The sequence below is a fragment of the Aythya fuligula genome, chromosome Z (assembly GCF_009819795.1).
Source record: "Aythya fuligula isolate bAytFul2 chromosome Z, bAytFul2.pri, whole genome shotgun sequence".
Classification (NCBI taxonomy): Eukaryota; Metazoa; Chordata; class Aves; order Anseriformes; family Anatidae; genus Aythya; species Aythya fuligula.
In genome coordinates this window covers 36,962,334-36,987,835 of record NC_045593.1, presented here as the reverse complement: position 1 = coordinate 36,987,835, position 25,502 = coordinate 36,962,334, and the positions used below count along the sequence as shown (strand labels likewise).

The 25,502-nt window shown below is 35.0% G+C and overlaps 1 protein-coding gene across 2 annotated transcripts in view; it reads right to left on the bottom strand.

Moving 5' to 3' along the window:
- The window catches only part of DENND4C (DENN domain containing 4C), a 67,046-nt gene that overhangs the window by 25,754 nt on the left and 15,790 nt on the right, over window positions 1-25,502 (bottom strand). For both annotated transcript variants that reach the window (XM_032205320.1, XM_032205319.1), the window contains exons 2-13: window positions 20,343-20,670; window positions 14,022-14,274; window positions 13,013-13,082; window positions 11,611-11,780; window positions 9,810-10,051; window positions 8,803-8,869; window positions 8,098-8,156; window positions 6,653-6,797; window positions 6,112-6,287; window positions 2,890-2,990; window positions 1,215-1,433; window positions 62-207 (exon numbers count right to left, since the gene is read on the bottom strand). In XM_032205320.1, the coding sequence (XP_032061211.1) occupies window positions 62-207; window positions 1,215-1,433; window positions 2,890-2,990; window positions 6,112-6,287; window positions 6,653-6,797; window positions 8,098-8,156; window positions 8,803-8,869; window positions 9,810-10,051; window positions 11,611-11,780; window positions 13,013-13,082; window positions 14,022-14,274; window positions 20,343-20,653 (1,959 nt within the window). In that variant the 5' untranslated portion in view covers window positions 20,654-20,670. The remainder of the gene's footprint in view (window positions 1-61; window positions 208-1,214; window positions 1,434-2,889; window positions 2,991-6,111; window positions 6,288-6,652; window positions 6,798-8,097; window positions 8,157-8,802; window positions 8,870-9,809; window positions 10,052-11,610; window positions 11,781-13,012; window positions 13,083-14,021; window positions 14,275-20,342; window positions 20,671-25,502) is intronic.

Genomic DNA, 25,502 nt, shown 5'->3' with positions numbered 1-25,502 from the left:
AAAAGGCAGGACAATAAAAAAAAAAAAAGAAGCATATAATTTAATTTAGTATGTTTTTCACCTTTTCTATGCAGTCATCAAAAAATGCCAAGCCAGTATCCTTGTCACTCACAAAACTGCACTCTTCAATAAAGCTGCTGAATATCTGCGTTTTGGTGAGATGCGTGTAGAACTTCGTATAGGCACGGTCTCTACTTTTTAAAAATCCTGGTTAGAAAAAGAAACACAGAAGTAAATAGTTAAAAGTTCCATAAGAAACTATACTGTAAAAGTGTTAACATAAAACATTTACAGTGCTAATATATAAAACATTGGCTTTATTAGTAAAAACAACTACTTATCACTTGCATTCAGAAGATTAAAATAAACTTGTTTATGTAAGATTTCTTCCACATAGTTAACAATACATGGCATGCAATCATCCCCATGTTATCACAATCTGTTTGCTGATTTGTTGACTTATTATGGACAAAAAAGGAGAATGTGACCTCATTCATTAAATGCAGAAGCATTTACATTTTAGACAATAATAAAAAAAATCCCCTTCCACTATTCTAGAAGTAAACATTTATGATTTTTCAAGTGTTTAAATAAGAATCCCATCTCAAATCTCTCTTCTAGATAATTTAAAACAAAACAAGAAAAAAAACACAAAATACCCTCCCACACACACATATGCACAAAAAAAAAAAAGAAAGAAAAAAGCAAACAAACAATCAAACAGACAAGACAAGCCACCAGTGACATTCTATCTGGCATTCAACTGATGAACAGATATGAAAAAGTCAAAGTGATATGGTAAGTGATAAAGTGAAAAAAAATAAGATGACCTTTACCAACTACTGTTTTGTTATGTTTCTGAACTCTGCCCAGTACTCTTTTATTTTCCCATTTATATCAAAAACATTATTTTGCTCTTCATCAATGGGCTTCTGCCATTTTTGCTCCATACAAATTGAGAAATATTCTTTAATTCCCAAGAAGTGCCCTTACAGAATGTGCCACGAGAAGAAGGCATCCCCCTACTGAAAGACAATTTTTCTAATATCAGAGTTGTTACAAAATGGGATTCTATTCGTGTGTATCAATATTCTAATCAACTTCAAACAGCTTGATTTTATATAACTGCAATTCCAAATATTGCCAAGAGTTGCACCAAAGGAAAATTTGGGTTAACTCCAATACGATCAGCAATTTATTTCTCTCAACCTCACCTTGATGATCAAACAACGAATCAGCAGCAGTTGCTTTATTTGAAGGTGCCTGAGTGATTGGTTTGAGGAACGTTCTGTAACCCTTTAAAATAGATGCCATGAAACGTAGAAAAGCTTCCTGGATCTCCATCTCAAGTTCTGTCATCTTCTTCTGCCAGGAGAAATCTGCCTCGATAGGAGTCATCTCCACTGCTGAGCCTTCTGGTGCTTTCTTGTGAACTAGCAAACAGCAATATACACAATCCTGTATTAAAATGCAGCATAGTTGAATAGACAACATTTGCAAGATATTGAATATGATTTTTTTTTCTTTTTTATTTCCCGTATTTAGAAATTACCAACACTGTAAATAAGTTCTCTTCTTGTCCTGTTATTACTTTCCAATTGATCTGGCCCATATAAAAAGTAGTTATTTCAGGAGTTGCTTATGTGTTTTTCTAACTTATCAAGGCTTCTGTGACCTGAGAAAACGAGCATTACCTTAATTTAGATTTTGCTATCACATTCCCAGCTAAACTCTGTCTTTCAGTAACAAGTCAACACAAAGGATTCTGTTTTCCCTGTTCTGCTGATTACTTAAGATTGCACATCGAGGAAAAAAATGTGCTTTAAATTATTTTTCCAGTGACAATTTTAACATTTTTGTATACCAAAGGATGGAAAGAAGCAGATCACATAGTTTATTCTTGGACTTAGAAAACAACAACAACAAAAAAACTAGCAGGTACTGCTTCACCTTTGAACACAGTTACAGATTTTTATTATAATATAAATGTAAATAGTAATATAAAATAATACTGTTGAAATGGGAATTCAGTCTGCAGCATTTACACATTAAGTAGAGTATCATGCCCTGCTGATAAAACCAAAAACAAAACAAAAGTTGAGGTTTTCTAACAGTAAAGGCAATCTGGAAAAAAAAAAAAAAAAAAAAAAAAAAAAAAAGAGGAAAGAAAGAAAGGAAATTAAGGCAAGAAAGCCCAACTCCTAATTAATACATTTTCTGTTTTCATAGTTTACCAACGTTTTTTTTTTTAATATCTGTTGTATACCCATGAAGCTATCATTGTCTCCTTTATAAATACACAACTGAACATACTCTGAACAAGATTGTCTTAAAGATCCTGTCTACAGATAGATAGAAGATATACCTGCAGAATAATTTAGTTACAACTCTGTTCTTACCTTTCCAAGCCATTAGTATGATGGTCAGTTTTTCCTCTTCCTTTTGAAAAAAATACTTTCAACATTTTGCTACTGGATTTTTTTTTGTAGGAAAGTCAGTACCTGAGATATTCAACTATATCTGCACAATACCTGGAGTATTGTGCAGTATCTTACTCAAACACTTATTTCCTTTATTATTTTTGATCAGAACAGTGAACATTGTTTATGCTGAGACCCAAATGTGTTTCTGTTGAATCTTTGTTTAAATATAACTTAATCATTACTAAAGGCTGAAAATTCCCCACTTTGAGGAAGTGACAACAAAGAAAAAAAGTCTAAAAAGATTTACACCACGTTACCAAGAAGTCCTTACATTTATACACTACTTATAAATTATAAGACCTGTAGATGTGTATCAGAAAATTTAGTAGTTTTCTTCTAATATTTACTTTCCCTGCTTTAGGCAGTTTCTGTTCTTATCCCTTCCCATTTATTTTAGATATTTCACCTGCTGCCAGCTGTGGGTGCAGTTTCTTTAAGGTGCTGAGCAGACTTTTACATGGCTTCTTAGGAAACTGCTTCCAGTTTGTGCTCTTCTTATCATCTGATCTAAAACACAGGGGAGGATAAAAGGATATATAAAATACAGACCATATAGAAAAGAATAGCTTCCATTGGCCTAAGTTAATTCATTTTCAGAAAAAGGAAATCATTTTGAAAAGAAACCTTGTCACTGTCCCTATTTGTCAGAAATAATAAATATAATAAAATGGAGTGACATTAACTCAGCACTTCATTCCCTCAGAAAAGAGCAGTATAAATTGACTTATGGGTAGTTTTCTCCATTCTGGAAGGAGGATCTATATTGAGATCTGATTTAGAGTTTTTGGTTGAAGTTTCACATTGCTGAGTTTCTTCTCAGAATCTATACCAGTCTCACTAATATAATCTGAACACATTAATCTGTATATGGTTATTAGTTTAGACTATTGTAAACTTGCTGTTCTGCTACTGACACAAATAAAGGCTGTTTGCCACTACCACATGAAGTTAAATTCCTGTAAAATGCTGGAAGACCAGTCAAGTAGCTCTATGCTCATAAGCTTTATAGTCACTGTCACATGTCTATGACAATTAAGTTCCCAATTTCAGCTTCAATCAAAGGCTGCCAGGAATTAGGAAGATTGGAAATTCAGTTTACAATTTGGAAATTATGTGGTTGATTAAATAATGGGATAAATTGGTCTGAAGGTATGCTCATCTTTGTCAGAGGAACAAGGGATACAATGCCAGACCCCATTTAACAGATGAATATAGAGACAGAAGGGAGAGTCACAAGAACTCCTAAGCTCGTCGTGGGAGAAAGAAAGTGGAACAGAATTTCCCTAATAAGGTGTAGAGCAAACTTTGATGCCACAAGACCTAACCAGTTATTACTATTTCCGCTGATGCTGTCACTGTGACATTGCACTTAGCATCAGTAGAACTGTTTGCTCAGTTGGCACAGACACATAGCTTCCTTAAGGAGGAAGTATACATTAAATGTATTAAAAATAAAATTAATTAATGAATTAAAAAATAAAAATAAAAATGCATGGTTGCAGATATCATCTCCTTTTTTTCCCACCACAAAAGCATGCCTACAAACAATATAAGCAGTACTGTTCCAAAAATGCAAGAAAAAAAAAAACTATTATATATAAGAAAAAAAAAAAAAAAACACCTCTCAAATTTGCACCCAAAAAGGCTACTTTCCTTAATGAGCTTTTGATGTTAGTTTCACAGAGATGGTTGAAAACATCCAAGAAAAGACTTTAAGGAAGATGCTGAATGAATAAAAGACATTCAGTAGTTTTCGCAGTAAATGAAGTTTTAGTCTATCATAAGGAAGATACCAGCAAATTTGGCCTAGAAAGATGCCAGTCAGGCAGATTGATGTACTAGAAAACACTGATTTTTTCAGATGTTATTCTTCTACTATGCAGAAATATTTTACCTACATGCAGTTTACCTACATATCTCCAAAATGGAGAAATATCCTCATTTCCAGGTTAAAAAAAAAAATACCTCCAAGTTTTATAATGCAGGTACCAACATCTCTCATTTACTTGAAGTCAAATGTTGAAGATGTTCAATTCCTCTTAAAGTCAAGTAAATAGCATAGATTAAATATGTCCAAAATGGACAGCAAAAGACAAAAAGATCAGTTAGCCACTGAAACAGAAAAGGACTTAAAAGACACTAAAGGAAAAGGTGCCAGAATCTTTTCAGTTGTAGACAGATAAGACATCAGCCACTGGTAGATTTTTAGTTCAGTAACTAGTAGCCAACTTTATCTTTCTATGACTCATTCCAACAGAATCTTTACTGTCTCCTTTCTCCGCTAAATCTACTGCCTTACTCCAATTCTTTTTTTTTTTTTTTTTTTTCCAACCCAGACATCAATTTCCATTCTTCTTATGAAAAAAAAAGACATTTTTCATTGCAAAAGGTATCTTCACATAAAGTTATCTTCCTTACATTTCTTTCACACATAATTATTCGTTTGATGGCACAACACTTTACATACAATGATGAAAATGTTTTTTGCGATGTTTTTATTGGGGACCCAGGAGAAGAAAAAAGGCAAATAAAAAATATGAATACAATCTACTCTGTTGTTTACTCTTTTCTTTGATGCTACTAATCACACAATACATTTCAATAACTTAAAGGAAGCATTTGATTCAGTAAGGCATCATAGGAAGGGTCCTTTTTACGCAATGAAAAGCATGAAAGCTTTCAAGTGACCCATAGATCAAATGACTAATTTTGATTCGAGTTAGTGAAAATGAAATCAAGAGTTAAAGTGACACGAGATGATTTAAGACTATATTTTCACACAGAAGAGACACGCATTATTCAGTGATGTTCACCCTCAGATAGCTTACATCCCTCTTTCTACTTTTGATCTAATTACTCTAAATGGAAAAGAATTTATAAATTTAATAAATCATTTTAAAATCAGGTATTTACAATCCCATTTAGATTTATCACAGAAGAAATTCATTCTAGATTAGCCTCTCCTATAGAAGTTGTAAAGAAACTCTTCATGCAACACTTTATTTAAGACAAGCATTCAAAACATAATTAAATGAAAATATTTTAAAACAAATATAGGCAATACAAAAAGTTTTGCTTGACTGATCTCACTGAGAAGTCAGCTCCTGTAACTTAATAAATTATTTTTATTTCATTACACTAACAAAAATGTCCTGAATTCAAGACAGCTTCAAAAGCTTCATGAAGGGTCCTGAAACTCTCATGTTCAAACCCAATATTCAATGAACACAGGCAAATCAAATCCTCAAGTGGTGAAGCAAGGTGAAAATGCATAAAATGGTGGCACAATAAAAATAAACTGTTCTTCCTCTATTCTAGCTTGTGTCCCATTTCCTAAATAAGCAGTATGAGAAGTGAAGGAAAAAGAAAACAAACACACATTATCATTTCAAGCAACATCTGCAGCACATTATTTATTTTTTAATTTTATTGGCAACCCCCAAATGCTGACCCTTGACTTAGTGATTTTCAAGTCTCTATAAAGCATTAGAAGCGAGATAAAGAACAGAGGACAGGCAGAAACAAAACCATATTTGACAAAACAGTTTTTAAATAAAGTTTGCTCTCTCTCACGTAGTTCAGCAATTTCTCCATCTACAGATAGATATAAAAACCCCATAGAACTTACATGTACACCATGTTTGTGTCTAAGTCAATGCACACAATGTCCTGTGGTGGATCATACAGATCAAAATACCGTGAATCAACTCCAACAATAAATGGAACAGGTGCACTGAGTACGGTGGCCAGAGACAAAGGACATAGGGGGATATATGGACATTGCCACTGAAATGGAAATATCATCTGAAGGAAAAATGAAATGAAACCAATTCATTAAAACAGGACAACAGACCTTGTACAGCATAAAACAGGTAAGTTTGTTACATGCAGCAAGTTGAAATTAAATTGCTAGAAACCCTGTTACACTGTCAAAAAAGAGTCTTCAACTTTGATCACTTGTTTACAGGACATTTCTTACTTATCTATGCAAAAGCATTGATCACTTCAACAATTATAGTAATTAGACATGCTAGAGCGATTTAACTAAACGCAATTGCTAGGAAAAAAATGATCATTTAATGCAATCATTTTAACTTATAAAAGCCTCATAGTAATTATGGAGTTTCCAACATTTTCCCTTGCTGCTGTACAGAACACCTTGTACTTACAGCTACTACAGCTTCAGCAACTCCTGTCAATACAGCTGGTCTAAGAGAATGAAGGAGGATCTTGCCTTCTAACAATACAAAGAGTAGCAGGGTGGCACAGTTTTCTGGTCCAAGATTCATGAGTAGAGTACTGAAGTCTGCTCCACTAAGGGGTAAATGGAAAGGAGAGAGGGGGAAAGAATGTTACAGGATTTAAACATTAAAAGCGAGAGCGAGGCACTACTAAATTTCTAAGAGCTGTTTGGACCTACAAGTTGAATAATTTTTAGATATTTTATGTGTGGTAATAGTAGTATTTAATAGCTAGCACTTCAGTGTGAGACTTGTACTGCAACACAAAAATGTAAATTCAAAAGTACTGTTACAGAAACATATGCCTTAAAATGCTACTGTGTGGTTTATGGCTCTCTCACTTACGCACAAGCAGCTTGTCTTCCTAACAGTAACACAGACCTAACTAGTTATCACCTAATCCAAGCACAAAAAAACACTACTAGTTTCATAGGATGTTACCTCAAGCAAGAATAATGAATTACAGTATCTATTTTATCTTAGTATCACTATTTTAAATTCTAGTACTAGTCAAGTAGAAAATAAATAAATAAATTCAGCATTCTCATAGCAACATGCATTTAGTTTCTACAGTTTAATCTCCATTTCATTTCTTTGGAAACCATACAGATATTTAGGAATTTTAATGACGTCTGTAAAAGTAGAAGAGGGGTGTAAAATCTGTCCTTATAATGCTAATTACATGTTACTTTGCAGTTTGATGGCTAGCTGCAATTTTTCCCTTAAGTGGCTGAGCAACAGCTGAGATTTAAACATTGGATCCTTTTGCATATACAATATTATATATGATAACATTTAAGGGAAAACAATGTAAAGAAGGGTGTTTTTTTTTTTTTAATTAAAAGCAAAACCAAAGCAAACAAACAAAAAGTCATGTCATATTCATAAGGAACTCTAGCCTTGTAGGTGTTATCCAAAGAGACTGCATCAAGCCTCATTCACAAATATTTTAAGTTACAATTTTGGATTTTCAAAGTGTTTGTGCACTTGGGCATTTATTGATTTCACATAACTGCTTAACATAAATGTCTCCCTTGGAACCAAAAAGGGAGAAACAGCTCAAGATAACAAGAAATCTATCTATGGTATTTTTAAAAAAGTCTTTACTGTTTATATTCTAAAGATGGAAGATACTTAAATACATGTATTATTTTCCTTACAGCCTCCTTTCTTCAGGATAATCAATAATACCATTCTTTTATAAGGGACAAGTCTATGTCATAAAAACAACACTGTCTAATATTTCAAATACATATTGTGCTGTTTATAAAATCTAATAATATTGAAATAGCGTTTGGCTTTCTTCTATGCTTCATTTCTATTTGTTTTGGGATGTCTCAATTACAATGCGTTTAAAACATTGATAATGATACCTTAGTGGTAGTGGTGTAGAAACTGGCTGAGACAATATTAACGCATCATGGGCAGAAAGCTGAAACACAAAATAATTCATGATTGGCAAGAACAATTCCAAAGTTAGTGAAGTAAAATATTCCAGTGTAACTACATATCCATAATATAATAAAATGCCTGGCAGACAGAGTCACAATGTCATGAAAGAAATGTGAATCAAAAAGGTTTGGAGCTTTTGTTCACTAAGTCAACAGAGCTTGTATTAGTCACCAAAATAATTCTCAGAAGTTACAAGAAACTGTTTATGACTCATTGTTGAACATGTAGCTACTGCTAGGTGATTAAGCAGAGATCACAAGAGACTGCCCCAGGGGACTAACATATGAACCACAGTAGTGGACAAGTGAAAGAACGGTAGAAAACAAACAACCCCCAGTGGCACAGAGCAAATGACGTCCATAAAATGAAAGACCAATATAAGGCAGAAATTTCAAAAATGCAAGTAGGATGCTGCTGCAGTCTGTACCACACAAAATCTGAAATAGCTTCCTTTGCTAGGTTAACCCGGGTTTATATCCATGTAAGAGAAGGCTCATCTCCTCCCATCTCCCTTCCAGCAGCTGGATATTCAAAGCTGAGTAAAAAAACTAATAGAAGAATCCAGGCTTTCAAAGGCAAAAAGGAGTATTATGATAACTAAAAACGAAAGTACATGTTTTGCCTACCTGCACAAGAATTCTTGGCCTTTGTGGTGAAGGGAAAGGTATATTGTGCATAAAATGGGATATGTGCCTGAACAGAAGATAAGATGTTAGAAAACCAGCACTGAGAACAAACAAGGACTGAAAACAAAGTCACATTTTGGGATTTGTACATCCCATATGTTACAGAAGTACAGTTACAATTTATTTACTGTTTTGATAAGTTTAGGAGCCTGTTTACACAAGCTGAAAGAAAGAAGCCTCACTCGCTCACATTTCATGAGTGAAAATTAATAGTGGCAGCTTCATATATGCATGGAAAAGGTAAGAACACACTGGCCATGTAGGCAAATCATGTAAAAATCTCTGGTAGACAATCTTCATGTTACACGATTTCTCATCAGGCTTAGCTAGGAGAAAGTATACTTAGCTACCAGAAGTCCAATGCAATTTTGAAGATAACAAGTTTTCAGTGAATGTTTATGTTTTTTTTTTGAATCCCTTACAATGAAAAGTATCCTCTATAAAGTTCATATTTTTATACATACATATATATGGGGCAGGGAAGCCAGGAAGGGAAAGGAATGAGGAAGCAGAAGGTAGAAGAAGGTAGAGGGAGTGAAACAGAATTCATCTGCAGTTGTTGCAGTGCTTCAATATGGACACATATGCACTGCTAATGAAAAGAGTCCTTGTGCTTACATTTAATAATCTAAAACACAGGACTGCAAGCACTGGCATGTCTCTTACAGCTCAACCATTTTCTGTGTCTAACAAGTTTAAAAGGAAGTTACACAGGCTTGAAAAATTTTAACAGAAGAGCAATGGTAAAAATCTGCAAAAGCTACTCTTATTAAACAGAAGAAACTACAACTTCTCTCAGTGCAATCAGTAACGATATAAGCTGCACAGGGCAACCAAGATAATGGTGGAAATACAGTACTTATGGAAGTGTGACATATATATATCAGATGACCACTTGAGCTGATATAACCATCTTTACACATTAGCTTGAAAGATGTTTTACGTACTTTTCAATGGGAAGAGGATGAGGTCCAGAGACAGACAGTTTGTAGATGAACATCAGGAATTTTCGAAATGCTTCAAAGAAAGGCCAATGTGAGAGAAGGCAGATACATTTATTAGAATTGATGGACTTGGAAGTAACCACTTTCCTCTCTACAGCTGTCAAGAGACCCAGCTGCAATTGTTGCTTTTCTGTTAGCAGCTCCTGGGGATAAGGCTCATAAAACTGAATAGCAGCACCATAAACCTAAAAAATGAAGAAACACAACTGAGCAGACTTGGTATTTAACAGAAGTTTGGGTTACAGTTTTTGAACTATCCATAAGTCATTGGTGTTTGCACACATAGTACAGTGGTTTTCTTAGTAGCTTGTGAAAACTATTTTTCATTTATCTAACATACACTAAGCACCCTTATAAAGGAAATATTAAATATTTTGGACTCTTGTGCCTCTCTTCCTTTTTGTAATGGCACATTACTCAAAGTATTTGTACTCAGTAAAATGAAAGGGAACGAACCAAACTGCATTCCATAACAAAACCCTACCTATTAACTGTTACTGGTCAAAAAATCACCTCACAAGATGACTGTATGCCGTAACATTCTCTTATCTTTACCACATTAAACAATGAAAAATATTTTAGCTTTGACTCTATTTTAATCAAACTAAACAGGGACCAATCATTTCTAATATTCTTTTATTATTTGCACAAGTTTCCTAACTGACTGAATTATTCTAGCAAGTTCAGCAAAAGGTGAGCAGGGAGAGGTGGGTACCAGTGCATATGTTATTTCTGTGCAAAATACTGGCAGCTACTGTATTCACCCTTGTAAATGAAGTATTAGTACCTTGGAACAACACTTTTTCTTGTTTGGCCATAGAGAAGTATATAAACTTCTCTGATGGGGGACTGAGCCTGAGCAAAAGTTAAGCTGTCATCGTTAACGGGGCCAAACTATTGTTTATTAGTCACAGACAGCTAACCACATATTACAGTCACTTACTCCCTTTTGTAGTTCACATACTGTGCACAGTTGGCAAGTTGAATCAACAGCTGAGAGACCAACCTCCGAAAAGCACTCCCTTCTTTTACCAGGTAGTGCTAATCCCGTAGTCTTTGTCTGCATATAGCAGACACTAACTTCTTACACGTGGGCCGAGTCATGCAGCACATTTTTGTTGCCTGTGGGTGCTGCTGGGCTCTGTACAGATTCCACAGACTTTTGGTGTTTTAAGTTTGTAAGTTTATGTGAATTCAGACAGCATCACTAGTTGCAGGAGATCACCAGTTCTTGACCACCTTTCACATACTGCCTCTCAGCTAGTAGTTTTCTGTTCTTCTGTTGTTTTCTGGTACCATCTTCCTGCTCATACACACAGATACCTGCATAGCCCATTCAAACAAATTCACATGGAACCAGCTTTTGATGTAATCATGGGAAAAGCACAACTACTACAACATTTCTAACACATGGTAAGTGAACATCACCTTCACATGTAGGCTACATTTCTGTTGCTGGGAAGTTTTCTTGAAAGAACAGAGGAAATCCATCCCTTGTGATTTTAGGTTTCCTAAGCATATAGTTCTGCATATATGGTTCTAAACAGCACAAACTCTTCCATCTATTTCCTGTTTTGGTTTACCTCTGTCTCATAAGAACGCTTAAGACATACAAATTTAGAAGTGAAATATTTAACAATTTCTTTAGTACTATTTGTCAAATACAGAAGAGATGTTGCCTATTTTATCTCCTTATCAGACATCTAAAGTAAAAGCAAAAAACAGTCACAATGTGCAGCCATACCTTTTCTGCAGAAGAACAGGTCAGTACAAATGTTGAGAACACTGGTAGTGGATATTTGGTTTGAGGGTCCCAGCATTCAATAGTAGCTCCCATAGGAAGGCAGAAGAGAGGTACAGATTCTGACAATGGGAATGACTCATAGTTCTCTTGAGGGTATCTGAAAATTAAGCCTTTGTTATGGGAGAAGGAAAAGTTAGTGAATTTGCTTCAGAAGCCCTAAATAATGTAAGCTATATATTTTCCACAATATAGAGATATATCTGTTGCTTATCTGGACTTAATAACTTAAGATTGCATCCACAGAAGAAGAAAGTCTCTCACTTAACAGTGAGACTAAATCATCCACATAACAATAATTTAGAAATTGTACGTGAATACTGAATACTGCCTTTCAATAACAGGTCAATTACAAGTACATAGTAAAAGCTTATTACTGAAGATTTTGACTTTAAATCAGTCAGGAATTACTTGTGGTATTTTAAATGTGCATTGAAACAGATTTTATTACAAAGAAATTCCTATGAAGAAAGAGCTAATTATCTATTGGGATAGTGGTACAAGTATCTCCACTGAAAATAGGATGAATTAGATCTGTATTTTCTGCTGAGTTAATGTGTTCAGTCTTAACAAATTGTTACTCCATTTTCAGAAGTATATCTAAGTCTTGCTTGTAGAAAATGAGTCCACAAGCATCAGTTTACTTCTACTGTTCATCCAACTTTTTAAATGGTACACTGACTGTTATTCTATGTGTTTCACTTCTACTTAATAGCTTACTCTGTTGTGTTTAATGCTCAGCAGAAACTCTTTTGGAAGTTTTTCTTTATTTCCAGAGGAAAAAAAATCTGTGGCAATGCATTAAAAATGTTTAAAACTACAGAAAATCTTTATTTTCCTTTAAGTCTCTCTCATTTATTGTTCAGAGTATTTTCACTCTCCCTTAGTAAGAAAGGAGTGAATAGGTTTGGAGCTGAACAAATTGAAATTTCCAATTAAAGATATTGCATTAACTGTGAGGCATGAAAGGAAATATGAATAACGTTGATGGGAATTTTCAATTACTCTTCCTTCTTCACCACCAACACAAGACACAAACTATGAAATCATTTGTTACATCTGAAACACTTGCTAGACTTTTCATTTAAACTCCTAAGCCACCTATCCTGTCATGATACACACTGAGTTAATACAATGCAATGCTGTTTCTATTAAGCTTTTTTTTTTTTTCCTGGAAAAAAGCGATGAGAGCAAATGAATTAGAGGAGTTGATTTCAATTGACATGGTCTAGGAAAAGAATTTTGACAGACTATGCTCAGCTTTTAAAATTTTTATTTTAATTCAAGGAGGTATCCGAATCTTTACGTTAACATACTTAGACGGTTTGCTTCTAAAATTACTTACCAGCTTTATACGCTATGGAGTTAGAAGCTGGCACAGACTTCTTATAACAAAGGTATACACTGGAACCCCACTGAAAGACACAAATTTCATCTTGGAGCAAACAAAGACAACAGCAGGCACCACAGAAACCAAGTATAAGTATTTAAATATACTCCCACTTACAAATGGAGCAGAAATTTAAATAAAAAGTGTTACAGAATAAAATTACTGTTTGGCTGCTGAGTGTGTTTAACTCAAGGAATGTAGAAGTCACCCTTTCCACATTCTTAGAGATTATAGATTTACATAAAATAATCATACCACCACACTATTCTTTGATTTATTTCCACGTAAGTATAGAGAAAAGTGAAGCAGATTGTTTGCAGCTTTCACATGCCACATTTTCTCGGTTATATAAAATCAGACACTTACAGGAACCTCATCATTGGTAGTGAAATTCTAAACACCTCCAGTGTTCAATTAATTAATTCATTCATTCACTGGAAGCCTTTAATATACTTTCATAAACTATTTGCATAGTTTTTGTGCAGTTTGCCTACCGTTTGAAAAAATCATATACTTCAGCCTGAGAAAACCAAACACAAACCAGACTAAATACAAGCAAACATTTTAAAAAAAAAAGATAAGCAGTAATTATCATTCTTACAAATCTTTGTAACATGGTCTTAATAATAACAAAGAAAAATAAATTTTGTTTCATCCTATGAGTATTAGCATCACCAAACAAACAAAAATCCTAGAGAGTACCCAGACATGAATATGCAAACTGAAGTATTAATCTCTCCTTAAGAAAATTCCTAGTACAACAGGAAAAAAAAAATCAGTGTAACACATAATACAAAACTGAAGTCACAAGGTATATAGAATGAAACAATTATGATGCAGCCAGAGAACACCATCTTAACAGTGCTAGGAAAAGTTCAAAGTGCTCCTCCTGTTTGTTTTCTTTTGTTGTTGTTTGTTTGTAATTTTTAAAAAAGGTAAAAATATTTAACATTTAAATACTCACCATGCCACAATTTAAATTCTTATCAACTTTGCAGAATGTATGAGGAGGGGTTTCTCCTTTGCTGGTAACAATAACACAGATATCTGTCACTGCCAATGAATTTTGAGGTCGTATTGGAGGAGCCCTTCGATATGTGATAAAGATCCTCTGAGAAGACGTTGAACTATTGTTAACATTAGCACAGCGACCATAAGGAGTAGCCTGAATCACCTCACAGCCTGAAATGATACGTTCCTTGCCTTCATACAGAACTCTGCAGACAGGAAGGAAGCAAAATATTACACACATTCAAGTACATATGAAATTAATTAAGCAAATGTACAGAAATAGTCCACTCAGTGGCAATTACCTAGCACAACAGATCTGAGTATTTCTTATAAATTATTTCCATCACTTCAAAAAAAATTAAAAAGGCAATAACAATAATAATAAAATTAAAAATTACAACAATATATGCAAGTCTGCTTCCCACATCAGTTTCTGGAGGGAAAAGGAAAACCAGTAAGGATTTATGTTCATAGTTTGGCTAACATTTCTTAGTCTACAACAAAAAATAAATAAATAAAAAACAGACACACAAAAATAACTTTTTGGACTACAGAAAAGGAAGAAATAACAACTACAGTTATTCCTGTATTCCTAGAAACCAGAATACATGATACATGCCCATACTGCAACATTTACATGTTATCTGGATTGTTTTGGCCAGAGCACTAGCTTAGATCTCTGTATTTGAGGGATGGGGCATCCACAGGTTCTCTGGGCAACCTGTGCTCACCACCCTCACAGTGAAGAATTTTTTCCTAACATCTAATTTAAATCTCCCCTCTTTTACTTTAAAGCCATTACCCCTTGTCCTATCATGTTTAAAAAAAACTTTTTTAGCTTATACAGATCCAGCAATTCCAGAATTTTCAAAGTAATATACCACAAAGCTTTTTGAAACCCCTTGAAGATTACTGACCATCTTTAAACTAGAATATAAATACATGATTCCACAGAACAAACATGTATCTTGATAAACAAAACAAAGAAAAAGAAACAAAGCCATGTGCAGCTGTCAGGCCTCCTTCATTCAGGTGTCTACTATGTAATCTCTTCACATCACTGCCTCACACTAATGACAAGTGGAGACTGATCTGTTAATACCCCATGTCAGATTCAGTTAAAACACATTAAATCTAAATAAAACTGAATTACAACCTCAATAATTTAAAGCTATTCCAGAACCATTTGTAAGCTGACAGCTTTTAAGAAGGAACATCATATTAATTAGACAATTCCAGCAGTTGAGTTTAAAAGGTTTACAAGTACTCTCAGAGAGATGTTTAAAGACTGTAGAGTTTCATTTGCGCAAATACTTCTAAAAGCTAAAGGGCTGACCGGTTTTAAAGGCTGCAACAGTTCAATCACCTCCTCTCAAAAGCAAGAAAAAAAAAAAAAAGCAGCCCTCATCGCTACACATACACCAACACAAGTATTAAAAATGTACCATTTCCTGACCTCACACATAGTAGGGAGTTTAAAAAAAAAAAAAAACAAACCCAATACCCATGGATCATTCAAAATAACCAATGTTTTTAATGATTCAGATCAAAACATTCAGACTGACACATGAAATACTTAACATGACACCCTATACATACAAATCCTCAGTATGAGAATAAGTTTGCTTCTACTTGTTTCAGCTTCCCAGTGTCTGCCTTCAGATTAATTAGTACTGATCAGGATAAGGTTTGTTTCCTGCTTCAGCTTTTGTCCTCATCTTCAGTGCACCTTACTTACTACTTCTTTCTATCAACTTCTATTCTACAACATATTCTATCAGTAAAGTTCCAGTCCAAGCAAAATATCACCTACAGTTTCCTCTAGACGTTACGTCTTTAGGTCCTAAGCTGTCCCAAGTACCCTACTGCAGTTGCCATACTAGTGGGTTCTAAGGAGCAATGGAAGACGATGGCCATTGAGAACATCCTCCTTTTGCTCGTATGGTCTCTGAACCTCAAGTTCACTTTTTTTTCCTAAAATATATCTCTAGTGAAAAAAAGCATTTGCTCAATCAATATTCCCATAAACACTTTCAGAAAGCAGTTACACAGAATGAGCTGCATCCATGGCACAGAACCACTAACTACCTAATAAAGAAATTTAGTATTTCTTAATTTGCACAGTGGAAGTAACCTAACTTTAAACTTACTCATTAAGGGAAGAACCTCTGCATTAGACAACAAATCTAAGACTCTCTCTTTAGTCTCTTCTATAGTGTTACAAATAGCAAAATTACTTAGACTTTTAAAGCATTTTTCTGTCAAATTTAAGAAACAAGTTCTGTAACTCCTTCCTATTCCTATCAACTGATACTCAATGCGGAGAGATCTTGTTGCAAAGTCCCACTGCACCTAAACCTGAAGCAAATCTCAAATCGCATTTTTCCTGACATTCCAGAAGAGGCAACAACTATTTGAAAAGAAAGTAACAGAATGACTAGTAGCTGAATTATTTACAGGCATATAAGCTTAAAGTACTGAATTTTAGAGCTATACATATGAAAAGGATCTTAGGGATCATTATCCTAGGATCAAACCTTTATTCTCCCAACTAAAAAACAACCACAGCAAATGCAACATTCAGAGGAATGGCACACAGTTTAACTGTGTGCACGTGAGCAGCTGCAACAGGAATTCACTACCAGCTTACAGGTCCTTCAGCTTAAGAACCAGCAGAAGAATAGGAAGGTCTGGGGATAGGAGTGAAAGAGGGTAGAAGGCACAGAAACACAGAACACAAGAAAAATGACAGAATCAGTGGAGCACACTCTCATCTCCCCCCTTCCTCCAAACAGCATTTGTTTAACCTGTTTCCCTAAAAATAGCCCTGAAAAAAATATATATACATACATTTATCAATAATTATTTGAATACTTAAACTGCAAGATAACTCTGCTGTAAAGATACATATTAACCTATAAACACATTTATTTACAACTATGACTTGTATATTTTCTATGTAATACCATAAGTGTAGATTTAATGTAAGCACTTACATTTATATTCATATGTTATTTTATAAGTAGTTGTATTAAAGCAGTATATGTAACATTTACATAAAATTTGTTTGTATATATACATATATAGGCCAGTCAGTCTCACCTCTGTGCCTGGCAAGACAATGGAGCAGATCCTCCTGGAAACTCTGCAAAGGCACATGGAAAATAAGGAGGATTGATGACAGCCAACATGGCTACACTAAGGTCCCTTCGAATCCAAACCATTCTATGATATATGTATACATATAAACAGCATCTAACTATGGATTTGACCCTTTTAAGGGATATAATCTTCCTCTACTTACTATATCCATTCAGCATGTCAGCTGACTTAATGGATACTTAAGGTTCAATGTTAAAACATCATTTCACACATTTTTTTTTAAATTAAAAAACAAGTATTAGAGAACAGAAGAAATTAGCTTTCAGACTGTACATTTGCCTTGCTTATACTAACTCTCTTGCCCAAACTCCACATTTATTTGAACATACTGAAGTTTACAAAAAAGTTCGCTCCAACTATCTCTTGAATGTAGTTGCAAAACAGCAGGAGCAGCATGGGAAAAACATTCATACGCATCATTGCTCAGAGAGAAAAGCCTGCCATTATTTGTTAGGTATAACACCCTAACTAGATCTGTGTAAAACAAAATATAGAATAAATGCTACTTGCCAAACACAACAGTTTTCCACCCATCATTTAAAACAGTGTATCTGCCCAGGAAGCTCATAGTCAGTCAACTATTTCCCTGTTTCGCTTATCAGATATTCCCTGTGAAACCAATTCCAGCATCCATTGTAAAGTTCAGGGGGACATGAAAACACACATGCACTAGCAGAGTCCCTTCCATAAAGGCATATGCTGGAGACTACTGGTTTAAGTATCACTTTTAGGAATTACCCCTCTACTAATTTTTCCTCATGTTAAAACCTTGAATTACATGACAAAGTTCATAATAGCTTGCTGAAACTACACGTTCAAATCTCATTATAACTGTTATCTTGCAGTTTCAGTCACACGCATGGAAAACAACTACTTTAAAATCACTGTTTCACCAAAGAGTATTAGAACACAGCTTAGACAGCCCAGATGAAATGAAATTGGAATATATGAGGTTAATTATACAACTCGAACCATGATCCTCAGATCACAGATCTCATCACATAACTTATTTCATCACTATGATTTCACTACTAGTTTTTTCCAGACTTGACTCTACTTGTCAGCTGGCATTCATATACTGGAGGTCAAAAGTAGAGCATGTAGGCGTTGTGCTTGACATGCTTAAACTTACAAATGAAATTAAGTAAACTTACAGGTTTGGTACAGGCATATTCTTTACTTTACTTTTCAGTGCTTATTTAATAAGGAAAACCACACACCTTTCATAGTTTACCATGATTGTAGAAGTCATGATCCCTCCCTCCCCCATCTTCTGGTTTCTTTTTATCCAGCAATTCTACATCATCCTCATCCAATCCAGAGAAGTAACGGTTCTATATAAGCAGGTCAAACAACACTGCAGTGCTTCATGAGTTGTTACAGATGGAGAATTACCTCAAGATGCTAGTATCACAAAGTATAATCTTCAGTGCCTCAAGATTTTGGGGGATTTTTTTGATCTTGCTCCTGAATACTTATATTTAACCCACTATTCTGTAAGTAATAAAATTAGTTCAGAGCTTCAAGGTCCTCCGTCATTTATTAGGCACTAAACTTCCAGTACTCTTAATGACCAACCACACCACTCAGTCACATCCGCTCTGCTTTTTTTAATTATTATTATTTTCTACAGCTTACCAGTCTAAATTCTCATTTTTCAATAAAGAAACTATACAGATATATTAATTTGATAAAGCCTCAGGTATATTCATCTGACTTCAACAAATGTCCAAGTTTATTAAGCTATATACCTCCAAAACTATTTACAGAGACACAGATGTTCCCAAAATTACTTTGCCAAAAGCAATTGCAGCAGCAACTTGCAGCCAAGCACACATGTAAGATAATATGGAAAATTGTTGACATCTCAAGAAAACAAGAGACAGAAAATTTATATTCAGATCAGCTCTACTGCTAGTACTGATTTCAGAGCTAAGAGTTACCAAATTCTATAGGAAAAAAAAATATAGCTTTATAATGGAAAGACTAAATTTTTTTTTTTTTTTTTTTTTTTTTTTTTAAAAAAAAAGAGAGGAAAAAGTCTTCAGCTTTTGCAAGTTGCAAAAAGCAGTCTCAGACACTCTAGAAATGGGCATAAAAGACTGCAATTTCAGAATTAAAGAAGTTTTGGAGATAAGTAACAAACAGATTTCTCCATTCTGAAAGTCCACACTGAAAGTTTACCAAATTAAACCACAAGTTCTGCTTTAGACTTCATGGAAAAAAATGGTCACATTTCTGGAGAAGGACAAAAAGGTTTTGATTTATTGGTTATGAGAGTATAATCATTAATAATTATTGCAGGTAATCACAAGAAAATGTTAAGTAATTTCATGGAATTTATAAATACCATGGACATGTTGTTGCAATACAGTAAAATATATTTCAGGTTTTCAAATACAGTATTAGTAACTCTTCAGAAACTTACGCATCAGACAAAAAAATGTGGTTTCTGGAATACACATCTGATTAGAGTTGTCAAGAGACTACATAATCAATCAAGCGTTTGCAGACAATCATGTCAGAACTTGTAAGCAACCTCAAAAATACTGCGATCTGATAGTAATGCAGGCTACAAGATCCTTGGTAAATGGATAATTTCTAGATCTTTATTTCAGTGTTCTACAATTTTTAAGTGGCATCTATCAATCACCTTGAAGTGAATTTCACATGACAGCGTTTTAGTTGCCTTCTCAAGTCATCGTTTCCAGATGAAACATTACAGTTTGGGGTTTGAACTATACGATTTCTATACATCAATTTTGTACTATTTTCTTACCTTTCATAAAACTGCAGCAGAGAACTTGATTTCTCATATTTGATTTTCTCCATAATATCTTTTTAAGCTAAAACAATACTGTATAATTTTAATCTAAAACACTAATTCCTTCTAAAAAGCAAGTTCACCAGAAGACTAACATGTTTTTTGAACTTATTTCAAAATGAAAATGCTACATGGACATAAACACAATAAACAGTATATATTCAAAATGCATATGCTTTCAGAAGCTTTCTGACATCTGTTTTCAGCATCATCTGTGAAGAATAAGATTTGATCATTCATTACTGAAGGAGTAGTTACGTTATTGAAGTATAGTTACAAAAGTCTCACCCAATGTCAGTAAGAGGTGGTTTGTCACGGCCTCTCTTGTAGCAGAGAAAAAGTTCAGGACTCTTAAGACTTCCATAGTTTAGGTTGGCTTGAAGGGCTGTAGGGGTAGCTTCGACACAGGTATATCCCTCTGGGACAGTTTCACCAGCTGATTTAATGATCACAGCAATGTCAGTAATTGGAGCCTTTGGACCAGTTGACTTTGTTTCCTGGCGGCTTATTTCTTGGTCCAGGAGAGTTGCAGTATCTGTATCAGTGAGCCCTGCCACTACAAAATAGTCAGCCACTCGTGGACCTTTGTCTTCTATCATGGTTATGCCAGTACTTCCTGGAGAAAACAAAGAGAAAGAGATCAAATAGTCTGCTTTCAAGGTAAATCCCTTCCCTAAACAAGTATCAGAATTTGAAACATTTAAAGAAGGTTCAGCAAATCAAAAAATTCCATATAGGCTTTAGAGATTTCAAGAAAACTGTAGGGAAATCCAAAAAAAAACTTTACTTTATGCTGCTCAAAAAGATAACTTTGTAATTTATTAGATTCCAGTTGAAGTGCCATAACAGACACGTTTTGGCAAGAATAACATTAAGTTCCTAAGTTTCTTCCTTCGAAGTTCCTAACACAGCAGCTACACAGAAAATTGCTTGGCATTACCTATTAGACCATTCAAGCTCTTCACAGGCCTTAAATTAATTCACATACCCCCAACTAAAAGCATCTCTATTTTTCTGGCATTACTTTGCGAGTAATTTGACTACAGAATCTTGCCTTTTTTTCCCCTCCCCTTCAGAAGACAGAACAATTCAAAGTATATGCTTACTAGTTTATCATCTGCACATTTCATCCATTTTGTTTCATAATTTAGACCTAACAGCACAGTCTTGAGACATTCAGCTGTCAAGTATAACATCTGGAAATCATTTACAGAAATCACACATCCAAACCCACATTTCATCAGCAGATCAAGCTGTACACATCATTGCTCAGCTGCACATTCCAGATCTGGAAAGAGTTCTCCCAACACCCAGGGATGTTCACTAAGCATCTGATTTTAAAATAGGCAATAGAATTTTCTCTTAACAGCAGAAGTGGCTGACAGACTATATTTAAATTTCACAAATACAATTACAAGTATTGGATTTCATGAAATAAATATCCTTTTAAAAGCCGACTGAGAATTATTTAAATAACAGCTGCCAAGCAAAAACCTGAATAATGCCATACCCCTTCGGTGAGGCGGGGGACACCTTCTTTTAGATGCCCCAATTTCTGTCACCAGATTTCTGGGGATCCCATCTATACAGGTAAACAAGACCAGAAGTCTTGGCTTTCTTCTTTGAAAACAAGTCTGCCACAACTCCAAGGTCCTAGCTGCCAAGGAGTTGTGGTCCATGAATATTACTCATTAAGTGCATCAAAAATGAGAACTGTCTCATATTTAAAATATCCTTACTGCTCTGATAACTGCAGAAACACTAGCCTCCATTAGCAGAAAGGTGGTTTGAGGAAGAGAGTATAAACCTATTCTTTGCAACGTGCCTTCTCCTCCAGTTCCTACTCTGTTCTTGCTGAAGTCATATAGGAAAGGTATCTTTCCTCTTTGCAATTTACAAGATTTCTAGAGCTTGTTATCAAAAGCATTGATTGGACAGCTGTAGAAAAAAAAATTAAAAAAAAATGAGTTATTCATCCTGCATGTTTCCTAAGAAATGTTAGCATAAGAATACACATATAAGGCACCAACCACTATATTGCAAGGTGCTGTAGAACAAGATGAAGGGGGGGATAAGACATTCATATTCATGCAAATTTAAAGTACATCTATACTGTGAGTAACTCAATTTTTGGCTAACGTTGAAATTACAACTTTTCAAATCCATCTAAAAGAATGAAGCCTACACACCTTATAAGACTTCTCTTCTGTAATATTTTCCCACAGTAATTCTCACATTGACTCAGTATTCTCTAAACACTTTGGTTAACAGCTTTTACAGGATAATCCATAAACACACATCCTGGGAAGAGACACAAAAGTGTTTGACCACCCTGAAAACGGGAAAGCCATGGTACAGCACTAACATGACTGAGTTCTCTGGTCAATAAATAAATAAATATATAGACACTTATCCATATAAATACATGGATGTGTAATCAACAGGAACAATGTGGTGTGTTCAATCTCACCAACTGTTCTCTGCCTGGGTCTCCTGAAGAACAATAAGATGACTCAAAAGCCGTAACTCCTTGTTAAGCCTCTGAATGACTTTCAACTGCACAACTCAGAACAGTTTATCCTTCTTACCAACATAAACAACGTTAAATCAATGAAAAAGCTCTTTACAGGTAAGTAAATCATCATGAAATAGGGGGATTAATGGCTTCAGTTTAATCTCACGTAAATTAGTGCTTCCATTAAAAAAATCTCTCCTCATATTGCTACTGCTCACTCCCACCTTTACTTTCAACCAGAACCAGAGTTTGTGCAACCAAAAATGAACTGGAACAAGAACTACTCTGGCTGAACACTAACGAGGCAAAGACTGCTTAGGGTACAACCAGAGCAGCTCTCCAGTGACTCACCATGTCAGCACAAACAGCAGCGTAATGCCCCTTTCAGCAACAGCACGGACTTGCACTGGATTAATCATAAAACTGTGCAGTCTAAGATATTTCAGTTTACCTCTCAGATGCTTGGACTTGTTCATAGATTTATAAAAATAAATAAAGAAATAAACCAACCTCTCCCTGCTCCCCTTAAAAGAAGGGCAAGTCCCGTGCCAGAACATCTCATACTGTGGAAAGTACTGGTTGCACTTGACATAAGTGATACCAAATTACTGGAACATGATGCTAAAAATAGCAAAATGGTTGGCATCATCTAAAGGGTTTTACTAAAAACAAAATTGTTGTTAAAGTGATCCAGTCTTTTACTACCCACTCCAAGTTCACACACCTCAGTACGAATTTGTATTTTTCTCTTAGCCATAGTTATGTTTTAGTTCACAGAAACTCTCTGTAACATGTGGCAGGTAGACGTCAGTCACCAGACAATTCAGCTGAGAAAGAGAAGCCTCTTGTGTCAGCACAACACTGGGGGAGTTTTCCAAAATGTTCTGAGACGCTCACAGCAGTTCCTTTCCTTTTCCACGAGGATAAGTAAAGTTTCAAATAAGCACTACAACACAGCTCTTCCAGAACATATTATCCTATTTCAGAGAGATTTAAAGCAACAGGATCTCTCAAATGAGACCTTCAATATATAGCTCTTAATTAAGCCATGGCCATCTTCTTAAATGCAAGATTGTATAAATGTAAATACATGCTAAGCTACAAACTACCAGACAGCCACCAAAACAAACAGGAACAGATCTTCAGCAGGCTTCAGTTAGTCTGAGAATATTTTGCTTTCTGAACTGCAGGGAAAAAAAGTATGACTTGTATGGCAGCAAGATGAATTCACTGCTATTTTCCAGTATTTTTGTAATACTTCACACAAGAATTGGCAGGAACACTACTCTCAATTGACAAGGAAACAAACATACTTGCAAAGGACCTTTTATCATAAATATTGTAGAATCGTGACAACTTTTCCCCACTGAAATTTCAAAAGATGCTGTCCACTATCAGTACTGTGATGTACAGAAACTTACTCACGCAAGGCCAACAGGAAAACTTGTAACCCTAAATATCTAGCCATTTTTATTGACATCCCATTCCTCTGCAAAACAATACATAAATAAATAAATAAAAGATACCTTGGTAATATCTTGGTGTTGGATGGAAAACAATGGCAAAAACATGGAAAAACAAAGTGGTGTTAAAAGCCCCTTATTTACTCTTTTCTGAGAACACTATTACCTCCCTAGAAAAATTACTATGTATAATAAACACAAACTGAATTTTAAATTTTCTTCCAAAGTTTATTTTGTACTCAGTAAAAAGCCTATGAAATTAAGTTGAACTCTGTTTTATAAAACTCTGTTTCAAAATTCAAAGCAGTTGTCCCCTAGGAATAAATGAAATCAGATTAGTAAGAGCCTAACATCTGAGAGAAAAGAGTTTTAGAGAAAAGGCACATGCAAATCTTCCAGCAACCGAAAAACTCAATTCACTGCTTACTAATGCATTGTACTTCTGTTAATTAACACATCTTTGAAAAAGCTGAAGACTTGTAAGATAGACCAAATCTTTCCCCAAACCTACCACCTTTCCCTTCATCACCCACATGAAGAGCCGTAACTGCGATATTCTTGACCCTAAACAGCATGAAGCTGCATCAGGGGACATTCAGACGGGTGTTAGGGAAAGGTCCTTCACTGAGAGGGTGGTCGGGCCCTGGGACAGGCTCCCCAGGGCAGTGGTCAAGGCACTGAGCCTGCTGGGCTTCCAGAAGCGTTTGGACACTGCTCTGACACATGGTCTGATTTTTGGGTGGTCCTGTGTGAAGCCAGGAATTGGGCTCGAGGATCCCTGTGGATCCCTTCTGACTCAGCATATTCTACGATTCTAAATCACAAAAACAAAATGACAGCTTTTCAGCCTATTTTCAATATAATCAAAGTCCAGAAATGTCATTAAATGAAAATACTGATGAACCGATGGTCAAAGAATTGAAAGTTTAAAGATATTTCTGCAAGTGATAAATGACTAACGCAACTTTGCAATCTATTTACTTCTATCTTCTTTCAGACGCTACCAGTCTCCAAGAACCACAATGAGTGGAAACTGCTTACTATTTACAATTTACTCAATTGTAAATGACTGAAGAACTTATAAAAGATGGCATAGTTTCCTCAAAACAGAAAATATTTTTGTAACAAGACTGCAAAGGAAATAAGTTTCATTCCAGACTCTAGAATAACTTCAGCATTTTTTGTGGACTGTGGTTGAAAGACAGATTTTGAAGGCAATCAGCCTACACAATTAAGAGTTTTAAGCATAGATGTTAAACACAGCTCAGGACTTCTACACAAATGCTCTGTCGTGTAAACGAATTATACTTGGCTATTGGCAGTAAACAAGTTAGAAGAAAAATGCACGCACATTCTATCCTCTGGATTTGTTCCTAAAATGAGCTGGCTTAAAGATCAAGAAAGATCAGGATACTGAATTCACTAAACTAATTTAAAAGACATAGACTCTAGTGGTTGGATACAAGGCAG